Source organism: Hemitrygon akajei, chromosome 3, assembly GCF_048418815.1.
Source record: "Hemitrygon akajei chromosome 3, sHemAka1.3, whole genome shotgun sequence".
Taxonomy (NCBI): domain Eukaryota; kingdom Metazoa; phylum Chordata; class Chondrichthyes; order Myliobatiformes; family Dasyatidae; genus Hemitrygon; species Hemitrygon akajei.
The window spans coordinates 88,241,154-88,265,555 of NC_133126.1; the positions used below are offsets into that span (position 1 = coordinate 88,241,154).

The 24,402-nt window shown below is 39.4% G+C and overlaps 2 protein-coding genes across 12 annotated transcripts in view; both read right to left on the reverse strand.

Moving 5' to 3' along the window:
• exd2 (exonuclease 3'-5' domain containing 2) overlaps window positions 1–24,402 on the reverse strand; it is a 423,296-nt gene that overhangs the window by 167,471 nt on the left and 231,423 nt on the right. The window lies entirely within an intron of this gene.
• The window catches only part of pacs2 (phosphofurin acidic cluster sorting protein 2), a 288,404-nt gene that overhangs the window by 82,408 nt on the left and 181,594 nt on the right, over window positions 1–24,402 (reverse strand). For all 11 annotated transcript variants that reach the window (XM_073040292.1, XM_073040291.1, XM_073040290.1 and 8 more), the window contains exons 6-11: window positions 23,313–23,386; window positions 20,136–20,216; window positions 19,516–19,575; window positions 18,496–18,653; window positions 15,733–15,826; window positions 5,610–5,681 (exon numbers count right to left, since the gene is read on the reverse strand). In XM_073040292.1, coding sequence (XP_072896393.1) covers window positions 5,610–5,681; window positions 15,733–15,826; window positions 18,496–18,653; window positions 19,516–19,575; window positions 20,136–20,216; window positions 23,313–23,386 — 539 coding nt within the window. The remainder of the gene's footprint in view (window positions 1–5,609; window positions 5,682–15,732; window positions 15,827–18,495; window positions 18,654–19,515; window positions 19,576–20,135; window positions 20,217–23,312; window positions 23,387–24,402) is intronic.

The following is a 24,402-nucleotide window of genomic DNA, read 5'->3' on the forward strand; positions in this document are numbered from 1 at the left end:
ACTCCACCAGAGATAGGGTTCCTCTTGTCTTCATCTACCACCCCACCAGCCTGCACGTCCAGCACACAATTTTATGTAACTTACGCCATTTCCAACGGGACCTCACCGCCAAATGCATCTTTCCCTTCCCCCTCGCCCCACTTTCCACAGAGATCACTCCCTACATGACTCACCTGTCCTCTTATCGCTTCCCACTGATCTCCCATCCGGTACTTACCCTTGCAAGCAGAACAAGTGCCACACCAGCCCTTCCAGTTGAGGTAGCACTTCACCTGGGAGTCTGTTGGGTCATCTACTATATCCGGTGCTCCTGATGCAGCCTCCGGTAAATCAGTGAGACTCTATGTAGATTGGGAGACCGCTTCACTGAACACTTACGCTCCCTCCCTCAGAACAAACAGGATCTCTCTGTGGCCACTCATTTCAATTCTACTTCCCATTTCCATTCTGACATGTCAGGCCATGGTTCCTGTACTGCCACAATGAGGTCACACTCAGATTGGAGGAGCAATATCTTATATTCCCTCTGGGTAGCCTCCAACCTGATGGCACAAACACCGTTTTCGCAAATTTCCAGTATTTACCCCCCTCCCTCTTCCCATTCTCCATTTCCCTTTCTCATGTAATCTCCTTACCTCCCCAACTACACCCTCCAGTGCTCCTCCCCCTTCCCTTTCTTCTATGGTTTTCTGTCCTCTCCAATCAGATTCCCCCTTCTCTAGCCCTTCATCTCTTTCACAAATCGGCTTCCCAGCTCTTTACTTCACCCCTCCCCCTCTACTGGCTTCACCTATCACTGACTACCTTGTACTTCTTCCTCCGCTCATCCCACCTTCTTACTCTGACTTCTAATCTCTTTTTTCCAGTCCTGATAAAGGGTCTTGGCCTTAAATGTCAACTGTTTACTCTTTTCCATAGATGCTGCCTGGCCTGCCGAGTTCCTCCAGCATCTTGTGTGTTTTGATTTCCAGCATCTGCAGAATTTCTCTTGTTTATGATTCTACTATGTCAAACCCCCTCAGAAACCCTTTTTAATTTCAAGAGGACCACCTTTCATTAAGGAAAAAAAAATCCAAGTAGCATCAGAGGTCAGCAGAAACCTGAGTTTTCAACCAGTATCACAGCTTCCTGGTGATTGGTTTGTAGTTTCTAGAACAGAGGTATGAAATAAATGAGCAAATATTGGTCAAGGAGACAATTACAGTCATGGGAATGGATGACAGATCAATAAATCAATATATTGCTCAAACTGTGGAGAAAATGGGCAATGGTCATGTCTTAGAGGAGCAAGTATGTTAGCAAAACATTTAAGAACTTTTTGGTGGTAATTCCACCAACCTAAATGTTAGTTGGGACTTTTACAAGGTAAACAGCATAAAAGGTGCAGAATTCTTGTAATGTGTTCGAAGTATTTTTTATTTTAAATCATCCCAAATAGAAAAGTTATGATATGGAATTTAGTTCTAGGTTTTTTTTTAATGTTGGCAGACTGTGATGTTGCTGGCTTGAACAGCATTTATTATTCATCCCTAATTTTTCCTTCAATTATTTCAGTTAAGAGTCAACCACAGACAGGGTAAGGACGAGAAATGTCCTTTGCTAAAGGATAGTTGAGAATCAGATAGAAGTGGTGACAATCCAAGTTGCATGGTTACATAATGCTTTTTATTTCATATTTATTTAATTACAGTACTTGAATTTAATCCTCCAACTACAAAACTGGGATTCTTCTCTCCAGGTCAGTATTTCAGTTTCCTGGAATACCCGTCTAGCAACTTACCATTGTGCTGCAGCACCATTCGTAAACTGGTTAAAGGAAAAGGGTGGAAGTGGAGAGCATTTGAGGCAAAAATCGTAATTTCATAAGAATTAGGAGAGCTGTGGAACAGGAAAGACAAACCAGGAATAAAAGCTGTTAATCTGGAAAAAGACATTTTCCTTGGTTGAGATGATTTAGCAGAAGTGGGCTAGAAACTGTCGCTTCCAGTCAGTATCAGACCAGTAAAAGGGTGAGTATTCAGAACAAGTAAATTCCCAAGACTGGAGCAAAACTTCCCAATGTACTCTGTATGTCAAATGACAGAGTTGCACAAGAAAAGAACAGCCTATATATAATATATTCCAAATACTGAGTGCTCAACAACCAAGTGTGATGGTGAAACTAAAGAAGGAAATAGAAAGGCGACAGGAAAAAATAATGGTAAATAAAGGAGGGCCTTAAGATGTTCTGTGAAAGGACAGAGGACAACAAAACGTAGGTCCCATTAGAAATCAAACAATAGAATGAATGTGGAGACACATTCTAAACGATTCAAAATACTGACACATTAGGACACATTCAAACTAAATTATTGGTTTGCATCTAATTTCATGGAAGAGGGAGCTGATATAAACAATGTAATTAAATAGTAATAAGAACCTATTTACTACAAGTCAAGTTTATTGTCATTTAAGTATATAGACATATACCGTCAAACCAGTCAACGTTTCTCCAGACCAGGGTGTAAAGCACAGTAGTACACATAACACACATATTGTATAACACACAATAACTCAGAACTGAATCTACAAATACATAGATAAACAGAGTAAAGTGCAAAAATTAAATATTGTAAGTACAGTACAAATTATCTGGTGATGTTTAAATGCAATGCAGCAGGGAGTTCAGAATCCTAATGGCCTGGGGGAAGAAACTGTTTCCCATCCTGATAATTCTTGTCTTTATGTATCAGAGTCTCCTGCCTGATGGTAGAAAGTCAAAAAGGATGCTGGATGGAAGTCGGATCTTTGATAATACTAAGGGTACTGAATATGCAGCGCTCCTGATAAATGTCCCCAGTGGATAGTAGGAAGACCCCTACGATCCTCTTGGCTGTTCTCACTGTCCTTTGTAGGGGCTTCCAGTCCAGTGCTCTGCTGCTCCCAGACCAGAAGGAGAGGCAGTTTGTCAGGACACTCACAATGGTGTCACTGCAAAATACAGGGGCGGGGAGCCTCACTTGCCTCAATCTACTCATGGTGGAGGTGCTACTATGTCTCCTTATGCAAGGAGGTAATATTGAGGGACTAGGTGAGGTCATTAATGATGTGAACTCCCAAAAACTTAGTGCATTTAACTCCCTCTACAGCACAGGGGGCATGATTCATCTGCACCTTGCTAAAGTCCACAATCATTTCCTTGGTCTTCTCCACGTCCAGACTTGTGTTGTTGTTCTCACACCAGTCCACCAGCTGCTCCACATCCTCTCTGTACTCCGACTCATTATCATTGCTGATGAGGCCAACCACTGCAAACTCGATGATACGGTTTGAGCTTAATACTGCGACACAGTCATCCATCAGCAGTGCGAACAGCAGTGGACTGAGCACGCAGCCCTGGAGAGCACTAGTGCTCAGCGTAATGGGACTCGAGATGCTGCTGTCCACACGGACTGAGTGTGGCCTTTCAGTTAAGAAGTCCAGTATCCAGTCACAGAGGGAGATGTTGAGACCCAGCAAGGACGGTTTCCCACCAGCTTCTGGGCTATGATGGTGGTAAATACTGAAATGAAGTCTATAAAAAGCAGCCTGGTATATGAGAGCCCATTTTCCGGGTGGGACAGGACAGAGTGGAAGGCAGTGGCTATGGTTTCATCAGTAGATAGATTCAAGCAATAAGTGAACTGGAAAGGGTCCAGTATAGCCAGGAGAAAGGCTTTAATGTGCCCCATGAAAAGCCACTCAAAGCATTTCATAATGGTTGACGTTAATGCCATACGATGATAGTCATTTAGACAGGTTACTGTCACCTTATTTGGCACTGGAATGACGGTTGCCACCTAGAAAATCAAGGGGACAATGGACTGTTCCAGAGAGATGTTGAACATATCCATCAGCACCTCCGTTAGCTGGGCTGCACAGTCTTTCAAAACCCGACCTGCTATATTATCGAGCACTGCAACTTTGCATGGCTTGAACATTCTCTAGTTTGCGTTTACAAAGCAGAGCTGCAATGCTGAGATTGCCCCCTTGGGCCAGGTTTTCACCACCTTTAGAACTGCTTTAGCCCGTTTGATCAGTGGTTTGATCAGCGTAACAGTGAAGTGATCTGAGGGCCCAATGTGGGGTTGGGGAACGGCTTTGTGTGCAGCTGGTATGTTAATGTAAACCAGGTCAAGTGTATTTCCACCTCTAGTAGCAGAACCAACATGCTGGTGGAATTTAGGAAGGACTGCTTTTAGGTTTCCAGCAGCAATGAAGGTGACAGCGGGATGTTTGGTTTCAAAGCCACTGGTGGTGCTGTACAGCTCACCCAGTGCCTTGCCAGCACTGGGGGGGGGGGGGGGGGGGGGGAGGGGGGAGATATACAGCTACCAACACAATTGTACTGAACTCCCTTGGTATATAAAAAGGTTTGCACTTCTCTAGAACAAACTCAGTGAACAGTAGGATGCCACTGCTAATGTGTCCACACACCAGTTAGTTCTTATTTATGTAAATACAGATGCCAGAACCATGGGTCTTGCCTGAGATCACTGGATTCCTGTCAGCCGGAAACATGCTGAAACCCTCCAGCTGGATGGCCATGTCCAGAATGGTGCCCTGAAGCCACATTTATGTGAGAATGAGTGCACAGTTGCTCTTCATTTCTCACTGGTTCAGTCTCAGGTGCAGGTAGTCCAGTTTATTTTCAAGCGAACGGACATTTGCCAGTTAAGAACGACGGGAGAGCCGGCCTGAAGGGCTTCGATTGGATTCTCTTCTGAATCCCAGCATGCTTTTGCCTCCTCTTTTGCTTCCTTGTGTACTGCTTTCGACGGTGTCTTCCGTGGATGACAATAGCAGGCAATGGTGTGCACAATAAGCCCAAGCTGCAGAGCTCCTCTGCAGTCCAACAGCTCACTAGCAAGGTGGAATTGCTGTCCACAGTATATTTAACAGCCAGCAGCATTTTCCGATCAAAACAAAGACGTACAGGACATGGACGAAGTATTACACTGGACATGGGGTGGCATCTGAATGCACCACCATCTTAAGTCATTGTGCCAAATAACAAACTTAGAGCTTCAGCATTTTGAGGAGTGGATAAACTACCCAGTTTAAGTACAATATGTCCCAGGTCCCATTAAAAAAAAAGCTAAGAAGAAAAAATAGAGGTTCCAGTCATCATTTTCTTAATTGTTTATAGCTACAGGCATGGTGCCAAAGGACTGGAAGACTGCTGATATGCCGATGCTATTTCATTAGGGTAAAAAAGGATAAACCAAATAGCCATTGAACAGAGTCTGGCAAATTATTCAAAAAAAAATCCAAGGGACAGTATAAACGAGCATTCAGTAAGGCAGAGCATAAGCAAGAATGATCAGCATGGATACTTAAAGGAAAGGTGCGTGTCTGACTAATGACTTGGCTTTTTGATAAAGTATAGTATGATGAAGGTGACGCAGTTCCCATATGACAAACTGATAAGGAAAGTTTAAAGTCGTGAAATCCCAAGTAAAGTGGCAAGTTGGATCAAAACTGGCTCAATGTCTGCCTTCTGTGGTGTAGAATGCTCAGCAGTCTCCTTGTATTTCAATTCCAGGCTACACATGCTTGCATGATTCAAAGTACATATGCTTAATACTCACAGCTGATGAAATATCAGAAATGTCCATGTGAAATTTGCTTGGAGAGTTTTTGAGCTTTTCGGGTATATCTATCTGTATGAAGCAGAAGAATACAGTAGGTCAGTCACACACAAAACCTAAAATGGGACAGAAAAGAAGGTGGCAATTTGGGAAAAATGGTAGGGAATCCAATAGGTTTCTGGATATCACCAACCCACCTGAAATGGCCAACATTTTACCTTCTAAAATGCAAACCATGTAATCTGCCAGGAAATTAGGTTCAAGTTGATTAACAGTTTTTAAGCCACAGTTTAAGCTATTAATTATAATAGATAATAGAATACTTAAAACAATGCTAACTAGAAACATAAATTAAACATAAATTAGAATTTTAAATGTAAAGTTTGATATAGACCTTGCTGGTGAAATTTCATGGACAATTGGGGTGCAATCAAGAAACATACAGCACAGAAATGGGCCCTTTTAACCAACCTCCTTCATGCCTATCCACACCAATCCTATTTCCCTGTATTTCTCTTGCCGTGCCTGCCCAAAAAATGTTTTTTAGATGCTGTAATTGTATCTACCATTCCTCAGAATTAATCACAGGAATTCTGCTCAATCTTGTTGTAAGCTAGTGTAGCAACAGATGACTGTGCATCATGAAATCGGCTACTGTTCATAGTAGCACGTGGCTAATTGTAAGAGCTAAAGTCTTAATTAGACACGCAAGCTTTTGAAAAGAAGTGCCCCAAACTAATTAACTAGAGAAGGTCTGTATTGAGAAGGAAGTACAAGTCAGTGTAAATTTGCGCAAAGTCATCTACATGAGATGAGCCGGTTCGAACCAACAGATATATGTTAACATGTTACACCGTTCATTTTATTCTAGGTCCAGATGGCCAGAAGGAAAAATTAATGTATAAAATCACATTTATTGCATACCATTCAAAATTTAATAAAAAATATTCACCCAAAATATCCACATTAACCTTATGTGCTGACAGGGACTGATTAGTAACAGAGGAAACAAAGTGCAAATATTTGCCAACCCTTCTGCCTGTCTCACTTGGCAACGATTCATCAGTGTGACACATGCTTATGTTTGTGTAACTGACTGGTCAATTAAGTTATAATCAAAATTCAGCAGGAGGAGTTGGCAGTCATTTAAAATCTAAAAAAAACTTTAGAGGGGATAAAGCTCCAGTCACAACCTACAAGAAGTTTAATAGATTTCTGTTTAACCAGTTTATATTTAAGGGGTGTTTAGCGACTAATGCAGCAAGTGCACATGAAAACACAGCTGAGCTGGTGTTCATTGACTGGGTTCACAGTTGGAAACAGAAACTAGTTGTGATTGTGAACCTAACAAACCACACCCCCACCAAGATGCCTACAGAAAAGAAATAGTAGATTGGAAATAAATGAAATCAGAATGCTTTGTTACAAGAGGCAGCCATTAACCCAATGTATCACTGCGAAATCTGAAATGCCCTTATCTTTTCCTGTTCAATATTTATGCATAACCCTTATAAAAGCTGCTGTCAATTCCACCTCTCACTGTTTTTCGAATGATAGTTCCTTAGCATGAAAAATATCTAATTTTTTTTGTTACTTTGTTGAGAATTTTACATACAAATCTAGTTACTGACCTTGCAACTGACGAAAATAGTTATCCCATTTCTCTTCTCAAGAAAAAGCCTGCATATAGCAGTGACATATTAACCAGCCAGACTGGGGATAAGGCAATTCCCAGCACCAAGCTTGGCAATCACACTGCTATAAAATGGCAGATCAATTGTATGCATATATTATATGCAATCATTCCCCGCTTATTGCATTTTTCTGGACAAAATGTTCTGCATTTAATGGAAGATACATTTTCTCAACAAGTTTCCAACTTCCTTCTGAGAAAAAAACTTTACTTCCAGAATAACAGAGCATTTGCTGCAAGTCATACATCTAACACATTAACTGATACAGAGTTGTTAATACAAAGCGACCACAGAAAAAACAATTAAAGCAATGATTTTCCCCCAGGTTCCAATGAAGTATCCCTGAACCATTTGTTCCTCCACAATGAAAACCAAGTTTCATCTTAACAAATCTCTTTGAGTTCTTCATGACCTTGAGATATTTCACAAAACAAGGTGCTGAAGACTATTTGTGAAATTCTAGTGAACAAACAATTTTTATGTTTAGCTTTAATTCACTGCCCCATTTAAGAGAACTAGAATCTCAAATATTATTTTCATTAGCAAAAAAACAAATGGCAGTAGTAACTAAGCAGGCCAAGCTCCATTTGTAGATGGAAGTAGACACTCGACACTTCAGGTCAAGAAATCTTTGTGCAATCCTACTTTTAAAGATTTCAACACCACAACTCATTTTGCTATCTTTACAATTTAGTCCATATTTTTCCTCCAGGATGTGACATTCAGCATCTCTTCATCTTAAAAGTGATCTAGCTAACAGCGATTCAACCTACAAACCTCACCTCACAATTTGCTTATAATCCCCTTCAGAAGAAAGCACATATTCAACTGTGTGGAAGTGCCGTGGAAAATTGCACAAAGTTGGAGAAGTAAAGAAGCAGCTATAATGAGGTATTATTGCCCTAAACTGGCCACAGAAATGTCAAGCATAGAAGATCATGACAGTCTGGATTGCCCTTTGAAAGAGCTGCTACAGTCTTGCTAGAATGTATATCTACACTATGCTACTCTGTTACTCTATAAAACATAATACAAAGAGATGTCATTTATTTTATTACTGGACTAGTGCAACACACTCAAGAGTAATATGGATCACCAACTTCCATCATCAAGAGAGTAGCAATAAGCTGCATTCCTCAGCTGCTGCAGCCCATTTAGTGAAGGCTCTCCCATAGTGTTCCTGAATGAGGAGGTTCAACTGTCTAACTCGTGGTTTAAAGGAGATCTTAGAGGTACATTTCAATACAGCACTTACACTGGTCCTCCTGAGTAGTTCAGGGCATAAGTTTGGAAGGTGCTTTCAGAAAAGCTTTGACGAGTGTATTTTGTGAATGATACTAGAAGTTGTTCAACACCAGATGATTGCAGAAATTAAACCCAGTTCAATATTTGCTTTTTGCAAATGTGGCTGCATTCATCTCTAACATATCTGAAAAATTGCAGATGATTAATACTTCCTCTGAAGAATACACCAAGTTCATTAAGGCAATCAACATTCAAACCATGATTGCCATGTCATAGGGAACCAATATCCTTCTAAAATTTATATCATTTGGACAACTTACAGCACTCTTGTTATCTTAGCAGGAAAGCAGCACCCATCATCAGGGACCCATACCATCCAGGTCATGCTTTTTTCTCATTGCTGCCATACAGAAGCCTCAGGATTCACACCATTAGGTTTAGGAACAGTTATTACCCCCCAACCAACAGGCTCTTGAACCTGTGGGATAACTTCACTCGCTCCATCACTGAACTACTTCCACACCCTATGGACTCACTTTCAAGGACTCTTTATCTCATGTTTTCAGAATTTATTGCTTTATTTTTCTTTTGTGTTTGCAGCTTGTTGTCTTTTGGTTACTTGTCTGTCCTGTTGGGTGCGGCATTCCATTCTGGTTCTTGGATTTGTTAAGTATGCCCGCAAGAAAATGAATCAGAGAGTTGTTCATAGTGACATATATGTACTTTAATAATAAACTTACTTTGTACTTGATCAATACCTACCAGTTCACTTAACCTCAAAAGGCAACTTCATCTGAAATGCTAGAAATCCTCTTTCAGGTTTGACAATCTTACCTCACTTTCTAAATCACAAACAGCTAACTGGGAATGAAAGGGCATCTGTCCGCTTGTGAAACTGGGGTCACACATTCCAAAAGGGAGCAGATATTGAAGTTTCTACCTGTAAAGTCTAGGTAAAATCCTTGGGACTAAGAGTCACCAACAATATGGTAGTGAGGAAACTGGCCCACACATAATGCTGATGGTACAGCTGGAGCACGTGCCTCAAGATTACATACTGGAGACTGCTTTGTGCACAGAACCAAACTCGCCAGCAATGCAAAGGAGAAAACAATATTCTGATACTGCAACAGGGCAAAACAATTTCTTAACATTCAGAATAGTCCTTGACAACCAGGAGTATGTTGCCAGAATCAGTGTTTGAAGTAGGCAAGTGAAGGCTAGCTCAACCAACACAGAGAGCTAGTACTCAGTCTAAGCACAATTGAATGACTTTACAGAGTTTCCTTTCACTTGTCAAGATGCTGGCCAGCCCTCCCTGCAAATTGCTATTACCAATGCAGTAGCATAGCAATGAGAATAAAATTTTATGATGTTGAATGCTAATTAAGTGACCTTCATTGGCTTGGATGGTGCTAAATATCTTGTGTTGATATGTGTTACAATGCAACTGAAGAGCATCTTATCACACTGTCCATGGGTACCTTGCAATGGTGCAAAGGTGTCTCAAAGCAAGCTACTCACTACAAACACCCATATGGGGCCTGCCTTTATGGCCACAATATTTGAGGCATAGACTCAGCTGAGTTCTTGATCAATGGTAATGCCCAGGAGGTTGACGATGAGGGACTTGCCACAGCAACATAATTGAATGACACAGAAAGTCAGTCAGATACTTACTGGTTGGTCATATTCATTGTCCATCACTTGTATGATATGAATAAATTTGCAACTCATCAACTCAAACTAGATTGTTTTACTTTGAGGAATTAAAAATGGTATTGCTCAATCAACAGTGAATATGTCCCTTTTGATCCTATCATTGAAGGAGGCCATTAACTAGCGAGGACTGGGCCTAGAGTAAGTTGTGCATCAGATTCATCCAAAGATGATCTACCTGTGAAAAAGCACATTCACCTTTCTTCACCCCAGTGGTTAGTCCTGCCCTCAAATCACACTTCTAGTATGGCTCCTTGATATAAAGGACAGTCAATTCCAACCTGTCCATATTTGAACCAAGGCTAAAATAAGGTTTGCAAATTTTCCACAATGATGAGCAATTAAGCCAGAATAACTCTTTAGAACAGAAGACCTTTTCTGGAGTACAGTACAACCAGGACGTGCCTGCCTCATAATCCTGACTATATTCATAGTCTCTACTACTCGTTTATATTACAAATCAAATTGGCCAAAGAATGGCTTCTTGGATAGTAAACACCTCGGGAGGAAATGGTAGGATCTTTTACTCAGCATTTCTAGCTGAACACAGTTGTAAATGTTTCAGCCCCACTGAGAGTAGGGATGTTATTTGAGTCCCCTCTTTTTGCTAGATGCTTAGATGTCCACCACAGTTCACAAACAGGTAGGTAGGGATGGCAAGGTTTAGATTTGATATACCTATTATGGTTTTACTTAGCTGCGTCTGCATGCTGCTATCGTTACACCGCAGCTCCACCATGCACCTTTATCCCAAATGCTGCTTCTTTTAACATTTGCTGCAGAACCTGCCCAGCAGTTATGTCCATTATGACTTTGAAAGGTCATCTAGTTGAGTTGTTACTGAGCTTGTCTTGGAGATGAAATTTATAATCAATTCAATCCTGTCAAACTCAACATGTGCCCTCATGCTTCTCCCAAATTGCATTAAATATGGAGAACACTTTCCATAGATTTGTGACGATGAAGCGATTTCCTGGTTCCAGACTTCCTAAGCTACTGCTTCCAACCTATATGCCAATTCATTACAATTACTCGTTAGTCTATCATGTCAACATATCAGGATATGCTTAGGGAGAGTGATGGTAGAGATCAAAATGTTGGCTGAAGGATATAATTTTATGACTACTATTATATCACTTCTCCCAGTTAAGATCATTGTCCCCAAAATGTTCACAAGTAGGACTTTGCAAGTTTGATTAAAATGGAACTACCTTTGCTGAGAGCAAATCAGGACTGTAGGTCAATGTAATGTGTCATTGGTTTTATTCTGCTGTTTGTGGAATGGCTTGGGGTAAGTAACTGAGTTGCAAAGCCATTTCAAGAGTTCTGTCGAGAGCAATGGTGACAATATTAATCCTCCTTGTTTCCACTACAAGACATTCTTCACACCAGCACCTGAGAGGCAACACCCTTTGATATCCTTGGCTCTGACCAAAAGGACAAAGTGCCTCACACTCCACTCATTAGCAATCTCCTATTAATGAGGTTCTGTATGATTAATTTATTCATCTTTGCTGATCAGTTTAACCTACAAAACTGTTTCTGCTCCTGTTGTCTTTGTGCAATTCTCACCATTATCATAGTCAGAAACCTCCTTACCAATTCAACACTCTCAGTGAAATGCTGCTCTGCTCTGCCTCCCATTTCCAATCTCTGGATCAAGGGATAATGAGGAATTTCGATCAGCAACTGATGATTCCAACCACGCTTGCTAACATTGCACATTTATGTCAGAGAACTGTCAGAAATAGAGTACGTATTAAATTTGTATGTGGGAACATACCAGGCCATTCTGCCTCTCAATTCAAATTGACCATAGCGAACCTGCTTTTGAGCTCAATCGACTTATACTACTAACGTATTCCTCAATAGTTCATAATAAATTTTGACTTAGTTTGACTTTTTCCAATAGACTATATCAATATTCTTTTAAGGTTGAGTGCCCTAGATTTCCAATATCCATTGTGTGAATAAATGCTTGGAGTGCATGTCTAATTTTAAGCTCAATTGTTCTGCAGTCTCACATCAAAGGAAATACCAATACACTTTCTAATTCCCCTGATAAATTGTTCAACCTTAAGGTCTTGCATTGTGGAATCTCAAATTTCAGTAGCTTATCTTTCAATTTATCCAGGGAAAATAATCAACCAACTCAAAAGTCCGTGGCATCACTTCTCACGGGAAGATTCAGGGCAGATCTTTAAGACTAGCCAATAGCAACATCTGGTGGCTGATCTGAGGTAATGCAGGAGCATTGTCCACATTTCAAATCTGGCAGGCTATTTTCACACTGTCACTATAATGCAGAAACAAGCCATCCAGCTATAATGATTAAAGTTGCTTCATCTTTCTGTAACTTTGTCAGAGATTCCCTTGAATATGTTCTTCCAGCTTCCCCTCAAATATATCAACACTATTATCCCCAAACATTCTTCATAGTGGAACACTCTATACATTCCCATTTTAGAGTCAGGATTAAGCAACGACGAACTATAGTTCTAATTACCAGCAAAATCTTTATACTTATTATTAAATTCTTCCCTGTTTGCTCCAACAATTATCAACACAGAATTCTATGACAGAGTATCCATTTCACTGAGTCTGCATTTTAGGAAGATCTACCTAATTAATTCCACTCCACTGCTATTTAACAGAAGTCTTGCTAATTTGGGTACACATTGAACTGCCTTTGGAAATTTGTACATGAATCTGCCCATAATTGTATGCAGTGTAAGCTCTTTCAATTATTTCTCCACGGCACCATTCAACCAGTCATAGCTAATGTTGCTCAAAGTTTGAAAATTTCTACCCTAATTATTAAACACTTCCCCTTTCCCCTCTTTATTATCCACTTCAAGTGTCCAATTTTGCAACTACCTCCCTTTTAATGGTGATCAATTCTTCCAACCTGCAGATGATATCCTTCCAAAACACCAGGAGAGGACTAGCAGGTAATATCAAAACAAACATCAATGCCTATAATAGAGTAAATGTAAGATCCCCGAGGGAGTGCGATTAGAGAGTTAATAAAAGGAAACAAGGAAATGACAGATAAATTGTATCAATTCTTTATCTCAATCTTCAGGTTGAAGGATACTACAAATATTCTGTGGATATAGACTAATTTCAAACAATATTTAAGAAATTCTAATCACTATCATGAGTGTGAGATACCGGAAAAAATAATGGGATGAAAGCCAGGTCCCAATGGCCAATATCCAAGGGGTTTAAAGGAAGCAGCTGAAGAAAAAATGGAGCCATAGGTTGAAGTTTTTTCAAAATTCACCAAAATCCTACTACTGGATTGGAAGACTGCAACATTAACTAAGTTAACTCCATTGCTCATGAAGGAAGGGAAAGATAACTACATGCTAGAGTCTGTTGTCAAGGAAGAAACAGAGAGCCTTTAGAGAAGCTTAATGTAAAAAAAACCAAGTCAGCATGGTTTTATGAAAGGTAAATTTTTTTGGACAGATTTGCAAGTACTCTACAAGGATATAGTAAGCAGAATTTTCATTAGGCATTTGATGAGGTACCACAAAGTTAGTGCGGGAGCTCCTGGTTTTGGGGGTAGCACGTTAGCATGGTCTGAAGATTAGTTACCAAATGAAAGAGAATCAGAATAAGCAGGTAATTTTCAAGCTGTAACGATGCAACTGGTGGAGTGTCCCAAAGATCAAATCTTGGCCTTCAGTTATTTATGATATATATTAATGACTTGGAAGAGAGGATAAGGTGTAAATTATCCAAGTTTGTGGAACACACAAAAATAGGTGAGATTACATACTGTACTGCATTAAGGATACAGTGCATTCCAATTAACTGAGACACATCAGGACCACTACATTTTGGCCAATTTAAGCAACTGACCCAATTGCCCAAGTTACATGGAAATAGTTAAAAAGGTATAAAAAAAAACAAACTACTGTTTAACTGAGTAACACATTATGTATTTAAATTAAGTACAGATTAAATTAGAACACTACCCATACCACTGTTGGTTGTCCATTTTATCCGAGGAAACCTGTGGGGAAGAGTTTTTAAAGTGGAAAAGTCGTTGCACTGAAGCAGTTCCACTCTCTTGACTTCAGAAGTCCAGGTCCAGTGGGATGAGTAGACGTCACATCTGGGATCTTCGCTGGTTGCAGTGGATGACCATGACTTCTTCTGTGCCCCATCAGGCCCTTTACTCTCCACCTGGCTTTGCAGAGTCACCTTCCTGGCCATTAGATCTCACTGTAGACTTCATCCTCCCAGTCCACCACAACTGACTTCACAAGCTAAGGCAGGCATGTCCCTGCCTCACTCTGTATGAGGCCTACTGGGTGCCCTCACCTAGGTCAGCCTGTCTGTCGAAATGTGGTCCTGCCACAGACAAGCAGCTAATTGGAGTCACAAGTGAGGGCTGAGTGTCCGGTGGGGACCAAAGGTAACATTCAAGATGATTGTCAAAACCTTCAAATTCTTCATAGTTTCTAACTTGTTGAAGTAGTGAATTCATTTCATTTTCACTCCCAGCCATTTCTGGTATTTCCAAGTCTGAAACTACAGTGAGCAAAACAGTTCTGAATTGTCTTATAGCCTATTTCTCACCATCTACCAGCAACAAAAATCACTGTTTCTGAAACACAAACACACACAAAGCAATTTAAAAACTGTTCACTCTAAGCGGCCACACTGTGCACGCACATGATGCTAGTTAGAAACTGTTTGACAACAATCTCTTGTCGCAATCAAGTGGCATATTGTCCCAAATAGAAAAAGGAAATTTTCTCAATTTGCTTTAGTTCTTTAGGATTTGTCCCAAATAGCAGCTGCACCTATTAACTGATGGCCCAATTAACCAGAATCCACTGTAATTCTGCAATTGCAAAGTGATATAGATAGCTTGACTGGAGTACATAGTACTGGCCCTATTATTTAACAATAGGATAAACTGGCATCGGGGTAATGCAAAAAAAAATCTCTAGGCTTATCCCTGGGATGAGAAGATAGTTCTTATAGAAGCAGTTAAAGTAATTGGATTCATGCTGTTCAGATTTATAATAATAAAGAATGACCTCACTGAACAAATATTGACAGGGTAGAGACCCACGTCTTTCAACTTGTGCCAGAATCTTGAATGAGGGTTTATTGCGGAGGAAGAAGACAGATGGAAGATGGAAGGAATGGGGGGGGGGGGGGGTGAGGCTATGGGGAGCTGGCTCAGAAGAAGAGATGAGGACTGGGGCAAATCAGCTGTGATCACAAAGAATGTCAGGGTAGGCTTGAGGGACCGGGTGTCTTACAACTATTCCTGTTTTATGTTTTGCATGAAAGGAGTGTTGTAGAACAGCAGGCTTGTTTTGAAGAAGCAAAAGCACTACTAATTATTTTACAACTTTACTTCAACCGAGAAAGCTTCTTGATCCAGTCAGGGACATATTTTATATCTACGGCTGATGTAATCAGATCTGGATTCTTACAGGGCTGGGTGGCTCCCTTGTTTGGCTCCTCAAACTGTGGATGCTGCCAATTTCGGTCTGAGAGCTGGAATGTGACAAGCCTTCAAAGTAGGGTCTGCAAAACAACATTCACAATCAAAAGGTCAGACGAAGTTAATGAGACATTTACAAAGTAACACCAATAGCGTACAACAAAGCAAATTCAAAATCATTTGGTGTGCCCACAAAATGAGGGCATTACTTGAGGGATTAGTACTTGCTAAATGGGAAGAATTTCCCTCCTTCTTCAGGGTATGATAGAGAGCTTTTTGTTAAACATCTGCTTGAACAGACAGATGTAAAAGAAGGAATTAGTAGGTGACTCAACCCCTTTGGGTTTCCCGGCCATTCAGCAGGATCATGGCTCAGCTATCCTGCCCTTTCTTGCTCAGTGGCCACATCCCATAACTCCCCGTGTACATAAAAAACATCGATATTATATAAAAAAAACATTGGATGCACTCAGCAATAGAGCATTAATGATCTTCGAGAACAGAATTCATCCAACAGATAAAAGGTATTGTCCTCCCTCTGCACATAAATCTCTGACCTCCAGCATTTTCCGGTAAAATTCTACGGACTCAGATTTGTAAACATACAACAGTCTATGTATTAGGTAAATACACCTTCTCTATACCAATGCAGCTCTGTGGGGACAAAGGTTCTGTTTAACCCTTTTTGCTAATGCAATGATGGCTTGGAGATGGGGATTGGAAGGGATGGGTCGGGGCAGGGAGGCAACCAAAGCATGATCGTACAATGGGTGCATCACTTTCATAGATGTGAATTGCACATTTGATAAATTTGTTATGCACTACACAAACCCCCTTTATACTATGTTCTCTTTATTTAAAAAACCAATAAAAATATTGTTGAGGAAAAAAAAGGTATTTGTCTCAAATCTAGTTCTAAATAGTTAACCAATTTCCCTTAATTCTAGCTTCTCCAATCCAAGAAAACAGCCTTTCATCATCTGAGGTCTCTGACAGTACTGGCTGCCTGTGATAATGCCTGTGACGTTATCAAACTCTGAATCAGGATCTGACCTTACAGCCTTCTAATTCTGACGGCACAAGAGACTGCCAAAGCTGGAAACTGGAGCAACAAGAAATCTGTTGGAAGAGCTCAGCAGCTTGAGCAGCATCTGTGGGAGGAAAGAAACTATTGATCTTTCGGGCTAAAAGCGTGCATCAATCCTGAAGCAAGACTTTAGTGACGTGAAAGATCAACAATTCCCCTCTATCAACTGAAGCTGCTTGACCTGTTGAGTCCCTCCAGCAGCAGATTTTGGATTCTGCTTGATTTAAAGAACAACACTGAGCAATTATTGGATTCTGGTTCAAATCCACCTTTGATTAATGGATGGAAGTTTCTTTGCTTTACTATCCACACAAATCCATGCTTATACCCCGGCTTGCCAACCATGCCTAACAGTGCCCAATACTGTGTTATAGGAAATTTGCTTTGAAATAAAAACATTGTAGAGTGTCAGTTTTGGGTTGATTCCTCTTCACGTGTGCTTATGGGTTTGGGATACAGTTTATGAGGTTGAGACTGACATCAACCATGCATAATTCCAATAATACCAGTCATGGCCATAGAGTTATTCAGCACAAAAACAGGTCCTTTTAGCCCAACTTATCCATATTGACCAAGCTGTTTTCCTTGCCTGCATTTAGCCAAATCCTTCTAAACCTTTCTTCTACATGTACCTGTCCAAGTGCTTTGTAATTGTATCCATCTTTATCATATGCTCTTGACAACTCATACCATAAACCCCCACCCTTCCTGTGAAAATAAAAACATGCCCTTCCTATCCCATTTAAATAGTTCTCTTCTGACCTTAAACCTATGGCCTCTAGTTTTGGACTCACCAACCCTGGGAGAACAACTGTGACAATCCATCTTTTCTAGGCTCCTAGTGCTTTTATAAACCTCTATAAGGGTATCGCTCAGCTTCCTTCATTCCACAGACTATGGAGGTGTGGAGGCTGAAGGGAAATCTGATAGAACTTCATAAGATTATGAGAAGCATAGATACAGCAGACAGCTCGATTCTTTCTCCAAGGGTCGAAATGCTTAGATGGCATACATTCAAGATGAGAGGGGTAGGTTTGTATCTATTTATTTATTGAGTTACGGCGCAGGAGAGCCTTCCAGCTCAGCAAACCCCTAATTTAACCCTTGCCTAATCACAAGACAATTTACAATGACCAATTAACCTACCAACCAGTACGTTTTAGGACTGTGGGAGGAAACTGAACCACCCGGAGGAAACCCACGCAGTCACAGGGAGAACGTACAAACTGCTTACAGGCAGCAGCGGGAATAGAGCCCGGGTTGCTGGTACTATAAAGTGTTGTGCTAATCACTGTGTCGCCATATACATATCTCTTAAGTTCTTAAGTGATATGTATCTTTTTAAAACACAGAGACTGGTTTGTTCCTGGGATGCACTGCCAGGGTTGGTAGTGGACATGTATATGATTGAGATGTTTAAGATGAATGTACAGAGAATGGAGGAATATGGATTTTGGGTAGACAGAAGAGATCAGTTTAGTTAAGCATTTAATTACTAGTTTAGTTTGACACAACATGGTGGGCCAAAGGACCTGTTCATATGCTGTACGTATGTTCTAATAAACATATTTAATACATTTTGCAATAAAGCTATGTCAACCCAAATGAAGCACTGCTGATATATAATCTGCTAGCTTAATAAAACAGTATAAGAGCCCTCCATACTTGAGCTTTGGTTTTGGAGTGCTGAGAACGCTGTCATCATCATCCATATCAGGGCCGCTGTCACTAGGATTCTCCACATCCAAGCTATCATACAGTAGATCCAAGTCCTCTTCCACTTCTTGCACATTGTCTGTGGGATCCTGCTCTGAGTCAAGGACCTACAATCAATTTGTACAATTTTCATGTCAGCCTTGCTTCTTTATGCAAGTTATCAATCTCTTCATTATATAAAAAAAATTAAAGAAATAAATTGACTGTATAACTCAGTCTGACTAAATGATTAGATAATGCAACACATTAACTTTTTTTATTAAAAACTAGCATGTGGAATGTCTAATTATTCAACAAGTAATCTTAGATTGTCAGTTTACAAAATAATAATATATATATCATCAAATTTTTGTAACCAGTTTTCTGCATTTCGATGATTGATCTCCACTTACACAGGAGTCAGAATTGAATTTTGTCCTTTTGAGTAATGAAAGGCAAAAACAAGAATTATGCAAAGTTTACCCTGAATTCCTTGTGTTTCATTTTCTGGTATCTATTCACATTGCAGGAAACTATGCTGTTGGGGACACCAGGATCTGAGGTGAAAGAAGAGGGCTAGGCTCGATTGGGATGGAATAACTTGCTGACAGTCGCAATCATGATAACAAAAAGATTAATATTTGTTGAATAGTATCCCGATAAGCAGTCAACAACTTTCAGGACATAGAACTAAAAGAAATGTAAGTAATATTAAATGTACTGATCTAAGCTAAGGGTATGAAAAGGTCAGGGAAGCAGACTCATATTTCTCAGGTTACTGAGACAGAGGATAAGAATTGGGACTTGTAATTCCCAAACAATGATGAGTGTTGGAGCTATTATGTATATGTGCATCAAAAGGTTAGACGGGCCTCTTGCCCTTGCAAACAGTTTAGTAATCATCACTATTGTTGGAATACCTAACTGATTGAGACATTATATTAGAATTACTGCATCTACTAAAATTAGAACAAAGTGCTGATTTCGTACCTCGTCTGAAACTTTGAATCTCCTTAGTAAAGCAACTACTTTCTGCTTAAAGTTCTGTTGCTGGAGAAAAAAATTAATATATTAGGATCATAATCACCTTCACCCCTATTCTCCACAACTCTCCACCACCTCTCCAAACAGGGGATATTCTTGAGCAATGCACATTGAAATAGTTCAAAGTCCACTTATTATAATAAACCTGATGGGCACAGGACTCTTTCATTACCACATTTGTCCTTATTACAAGGAGGTTAGTCTAAAATTCTCTGCTAACTTTTGGATAAAAGACATTTCAGAGAAACTCAAAATGATCTTGATTGGTTTAAAATATGACATTGACTTTAAAAATTAGTAATTTCATTACGCTCCCACAAGAACAGGTTGCTTGAGACAGAAATTCTGAACAATTGTAAAAAGTTTGATTCTTCATAGAATATACACAATGCTTACTGAACTGATCTTGTACACATTTTCTTTTAGGAAAAATGGCTTATTGGGGTAGATTTTGTTAGTTATCAGCTCTGTAGTACCATGGCATTATGTTAATAGATAAATAGGGCATGTGAATATATGGTCATATCAATATTTTAATATATTGGGAGGAATTAAACCAAACTTACCCTTGTAATCGAGGTTGTTCTCACAATCGTCCTCCTTTGCTTTTTTGGCTTACCCAAGTCGAATTCATCATCATCTATATCCTGGAAAAAAGTGGTGAAAAGTAATCAATGGCATTAGATATGATGGATTATTCCACAGAGGGCACAACTTTGCTTTTCCCTGTCAAAAGCATCACTTTTAACTCATAAATATTCTAGCTGGGTTAAGGAAGAACAAATTCAGCTCAAAAACACTGCGAAATACACGCACACATATAAGGTGAAACACAGAGAAACTCAGCCGTGCTTCTTATTTATAGTCAGGTTTACTAAAACTCAAATATTCCTTACTTGAGGACTATGGACTATGTAGAAAGAATGGAACAGGAGGACTAGTTGGATAGATCCTTCGAAGAGTTATCCCAGGGAATAGTTGAATAGTTCATTAGGCATTATAACTTCTATGAACATGAAGAACAAAACAAATTTCCCACATTCACAAAGAGCTGGCATCAAATATTTACTGAATCTATAACAGATGCATTATAATATTCCCACCACTACAAAAATATTTAATGGCCATGCATGAGAACACCTTTTTAATAAGGAAAACTTTCCAGTCCTATGCACCCATTTAAGACTATTCCTCAAGCCTGCAGTGTGTATTTCTAAAACTATTTACTTGGCTAATGGTTGTGTGAATCATCTGTTTCGAAAATTAGAATGTACTGTGGAACGAAGCAAGCAACAGATCAGGTCATATGTAATGGGATAGGATAAATCATTCTCACAGGAAGGCATCCTGGAGAAGAATGATCATAACAATGAAATTTCATATCCAGTTTGATCGTGAGATATATAGATCTGAAATTAGTGTCCAAACCTTAAATGAAGACAGGTATAGAGATGTGAAATAGTATTAGCAAAAGTGAGCTGTAAGAATGAATTAAAGGGTATAACATTAGGTAAACATGCATGGAAATTTTACATAATTCTCAACAGATTTGTACTTCGACCAGAGCATAGAACAGTACAGCATAGTATAAGCCCTTTGACTCACGATGTTTTGCTAACCTACTCCATGATCTATCTAACCCTGCCTTCCAACAGTAGCTCATTGAAAAGACTCAATGAGAAGATCCATTAAACCCATTAAATCTAAGGAACATTCAAATTAAAAACAGCATTAAATATTACATCAATTAACAGGCCAGAAGATGGTCAAAATTCTAGAAATTGACAAGGGATGAGAAATAATAAAAAGAGAAAAGATAACAAGAAACAAAAAGGACACTAAGAGTTTCTACAAATACACAAGCAGTGAAAGAGTAGCCAAAGTAAACTGTGGTCACAGAGGAAAAGACTGGTTAACTAATAATTGGAAATAAGACAGGGGTTTGGAACAATATTTTGTTACCCTCTTCACAGATAAATAATCCAATAACAGTAGACAATCAAGGGCAAAAGGGAAGGAACAAGGAACATTAAAATAGCAAACTAAAAGATTCAAAGCTGAAAACAACCTGAATCTGGTGATCTCCATCACAGAGTTTAAAAATAAATGGCTGCAGAAAACCTAGGTGTAGCCTTCCAAACTTTCCATGATTTTGTAAAGTCTCAGTGCATGGGTAAATGGCAAATGCAATTTCCCAATTCCAGGATGGAGGTGTGGGGAGGGCGGCGGGGAAACCAGAACATAGCAAACTATGCGCTTGTTAGTCTGACATCTGTCGCCTAGGAAAAATTGGAGATATTACAGGAAATTGCAACAATCTTCCATCCGTGCTAATAAGAGAAGAAGGGATAAATGGATCAATTTCAAGGTGTCAAATTGTTACTACAGGGATCAGCACTGAGGCCATGACTATATTAATGGTAGGACCAAGTACAATGTATTTATTGAGAACTCAATGATAGCAGGGAAGAGCAAATTCTAAGGAGAACACAACGCCTCTAAAGAAATCCAAATATGTTAAACATGTGAGCAAACACTTGACGGATGACCTATAATATGGGAAATGACACTAGTAAGGTGAAAAGCAGGACCCCTTTAGTGAAGAGAAGCTACAGCAGACTGGGTATCCTCACACATGAAGCACAAAGTTAGAAGGCAAGCACAGGAGGTAATTAAGAAGACTAAATGCAAGTTGGAGTGTAGAAGCAGGAACAATATGGAGTACTGGCGATACCACACCTGGAGCACGCTGCATGGTTTTGGTCTCAAATATAAGGACAGTATTGGAAACCACTGTTCATTTTAATACTTTTTTTTAAGATGAATTAATGTAAAACTAAAGTTGCAACTTTAACCATTTGTACTTTTTAACAAACTCAGGTACTTTTCACAGTATGTAGTGGGTTATCCCCACTCACTGGCAGAAGACAGTATAGCAGCTAAACTAACAATTTATCACCTTTCTCATTTTTCATTGGTTAAGTATTAACACATTACCCATGTGATGTAATTGTGCAATCATTGATTGGCTTACTTTATCTAAGGAATTTCTGCTATCTCAATTATAAAAGTGATGTTCTTTTCCGAGGCACCATCTTTGTTCTCTTTTAGCTTTGCATTCTTTGCTATTCATTCACCTCTGTTTCATTTCTCAGCTCTTTATTTAGTTTGCTTAATATATGTATGTTTGTTTGTACTTTGAAATAAACGATCTTTAAGAATTTAAGACTGCTTGTCATTCCTGAGTCCCAGAAGAACCCTAAGGATCTGAAAATAAACAATGGTATAGCCAACAATGGCTGTACTTCCATTGGAAGCAGTTCAGACGTTGAACTAAGCTGTTTCTTGGAATTAAATACTATGTTGGGTTGAACAGGTAGGATCTATATCTATGTCAGTTTAAAATAAACAAAAAAATTTGAAATGTATTTACTGGGAACTTGCTGAGATGAGGCCTCCTATTCCTCTAATACAGTTTCAGAATAAGAGGCTGCTCACTTAAGATGGAATTGAGAAGAAATTTCTTCCCGCAGTCTTGAATCTTTGGAGTTCTCTACTTGCTTATTATCAAGACTGAGAATCATATTTTTAGTCTTCAAGGGCATTGAGAGATTTGGGGGTGGGATTGGAGTTGGAGTTGGGGTTGGGGTTGGGGGAAAACAAGCAGGAACATAGAGATACCTGCTATGGTCACGAATGGAGACAAACAAAGCAACATTTGAGAAATTTCTAGTGTTACATACTTGCCCTTGGACTGCATCATCACTGGCTTCCTGTTCAGAAGAAAAACTTTCATACTCTTCCTCTGAGTAGTTATCTATGAAATAACAAATGTCAAATTGAAAAATTTATATCAGCCATACAAAACAAAGCTTGCACTGCTGGAAGCAGATTAAAATAATAAGTCAGGTTCTTTATAAAATTTCTATAATTTAACTCTAATTGAAGTTGCTATGGTAAATACAGCATAGGCAATCAGTAATTGACTTAATTTTATTAAATTCTAAGCGTGATATGGAGAAATAGTTTTAAGGCCCTAAATCCATATTCATATTAAAAATAGTACAACTAATTTTATTAAATTGCTTGCTGGTGATTAGATCAGTAGATGTACCAAACTCCTCAAGTATAAACTAATCCCTGATAATTAAAGAGAGGATCTATGGTAGGTGTGGCATACTTGGGTGCAACAGGTAATTTTGGACAGTGCTCCTAAAGCTCATATCCACTAAAGATCGCATTATGTTACCTCTATATCTGTTCTAGATTAGTTAGAAGAAACCAATGGCGATTATTAGTCAACAACAATATCTTTCAAAAGGCAAAAGGGTGAACAGTTCATCTTTTCTATTCAAGGATAATATTAAGCTTATTTCAGTCAGTGTAGAAGAGGTAATAAAAACACAAGAACATCTGCAGATGCTGGAAATCCGAGCAACACACACAAAATGCTGGAGGAACTCAGCAGGCCAGGCAGCATCTATAGAAAAGAGTGAACAGTCTTAGTTTTGGGCTGAGAACCTTCTTCAGTCCTGTGTGTATAGCACAGGTAATACGCTGAATTTGGTGGAGGCTGGAACAACAGGAGGAAAAACATCTGATTGATACTTTCCAGGCAATCCAAGCCTGTGATTGTTACTGGTATGTGCAGGACCTGACTCCATTGTCATCAACTAAACTATTAATATCTACAGTTGAATCTCACAAACTGAGGAGCAAGGGCGAGGTTTTGGAAAACAGCTACAATATGATCAGCACTTTGAGAAAGGGACAAAACCAGAGCTGGGGGAAATAGAGCAAAAGAATATATTTCATTGAATGATATACATTAAA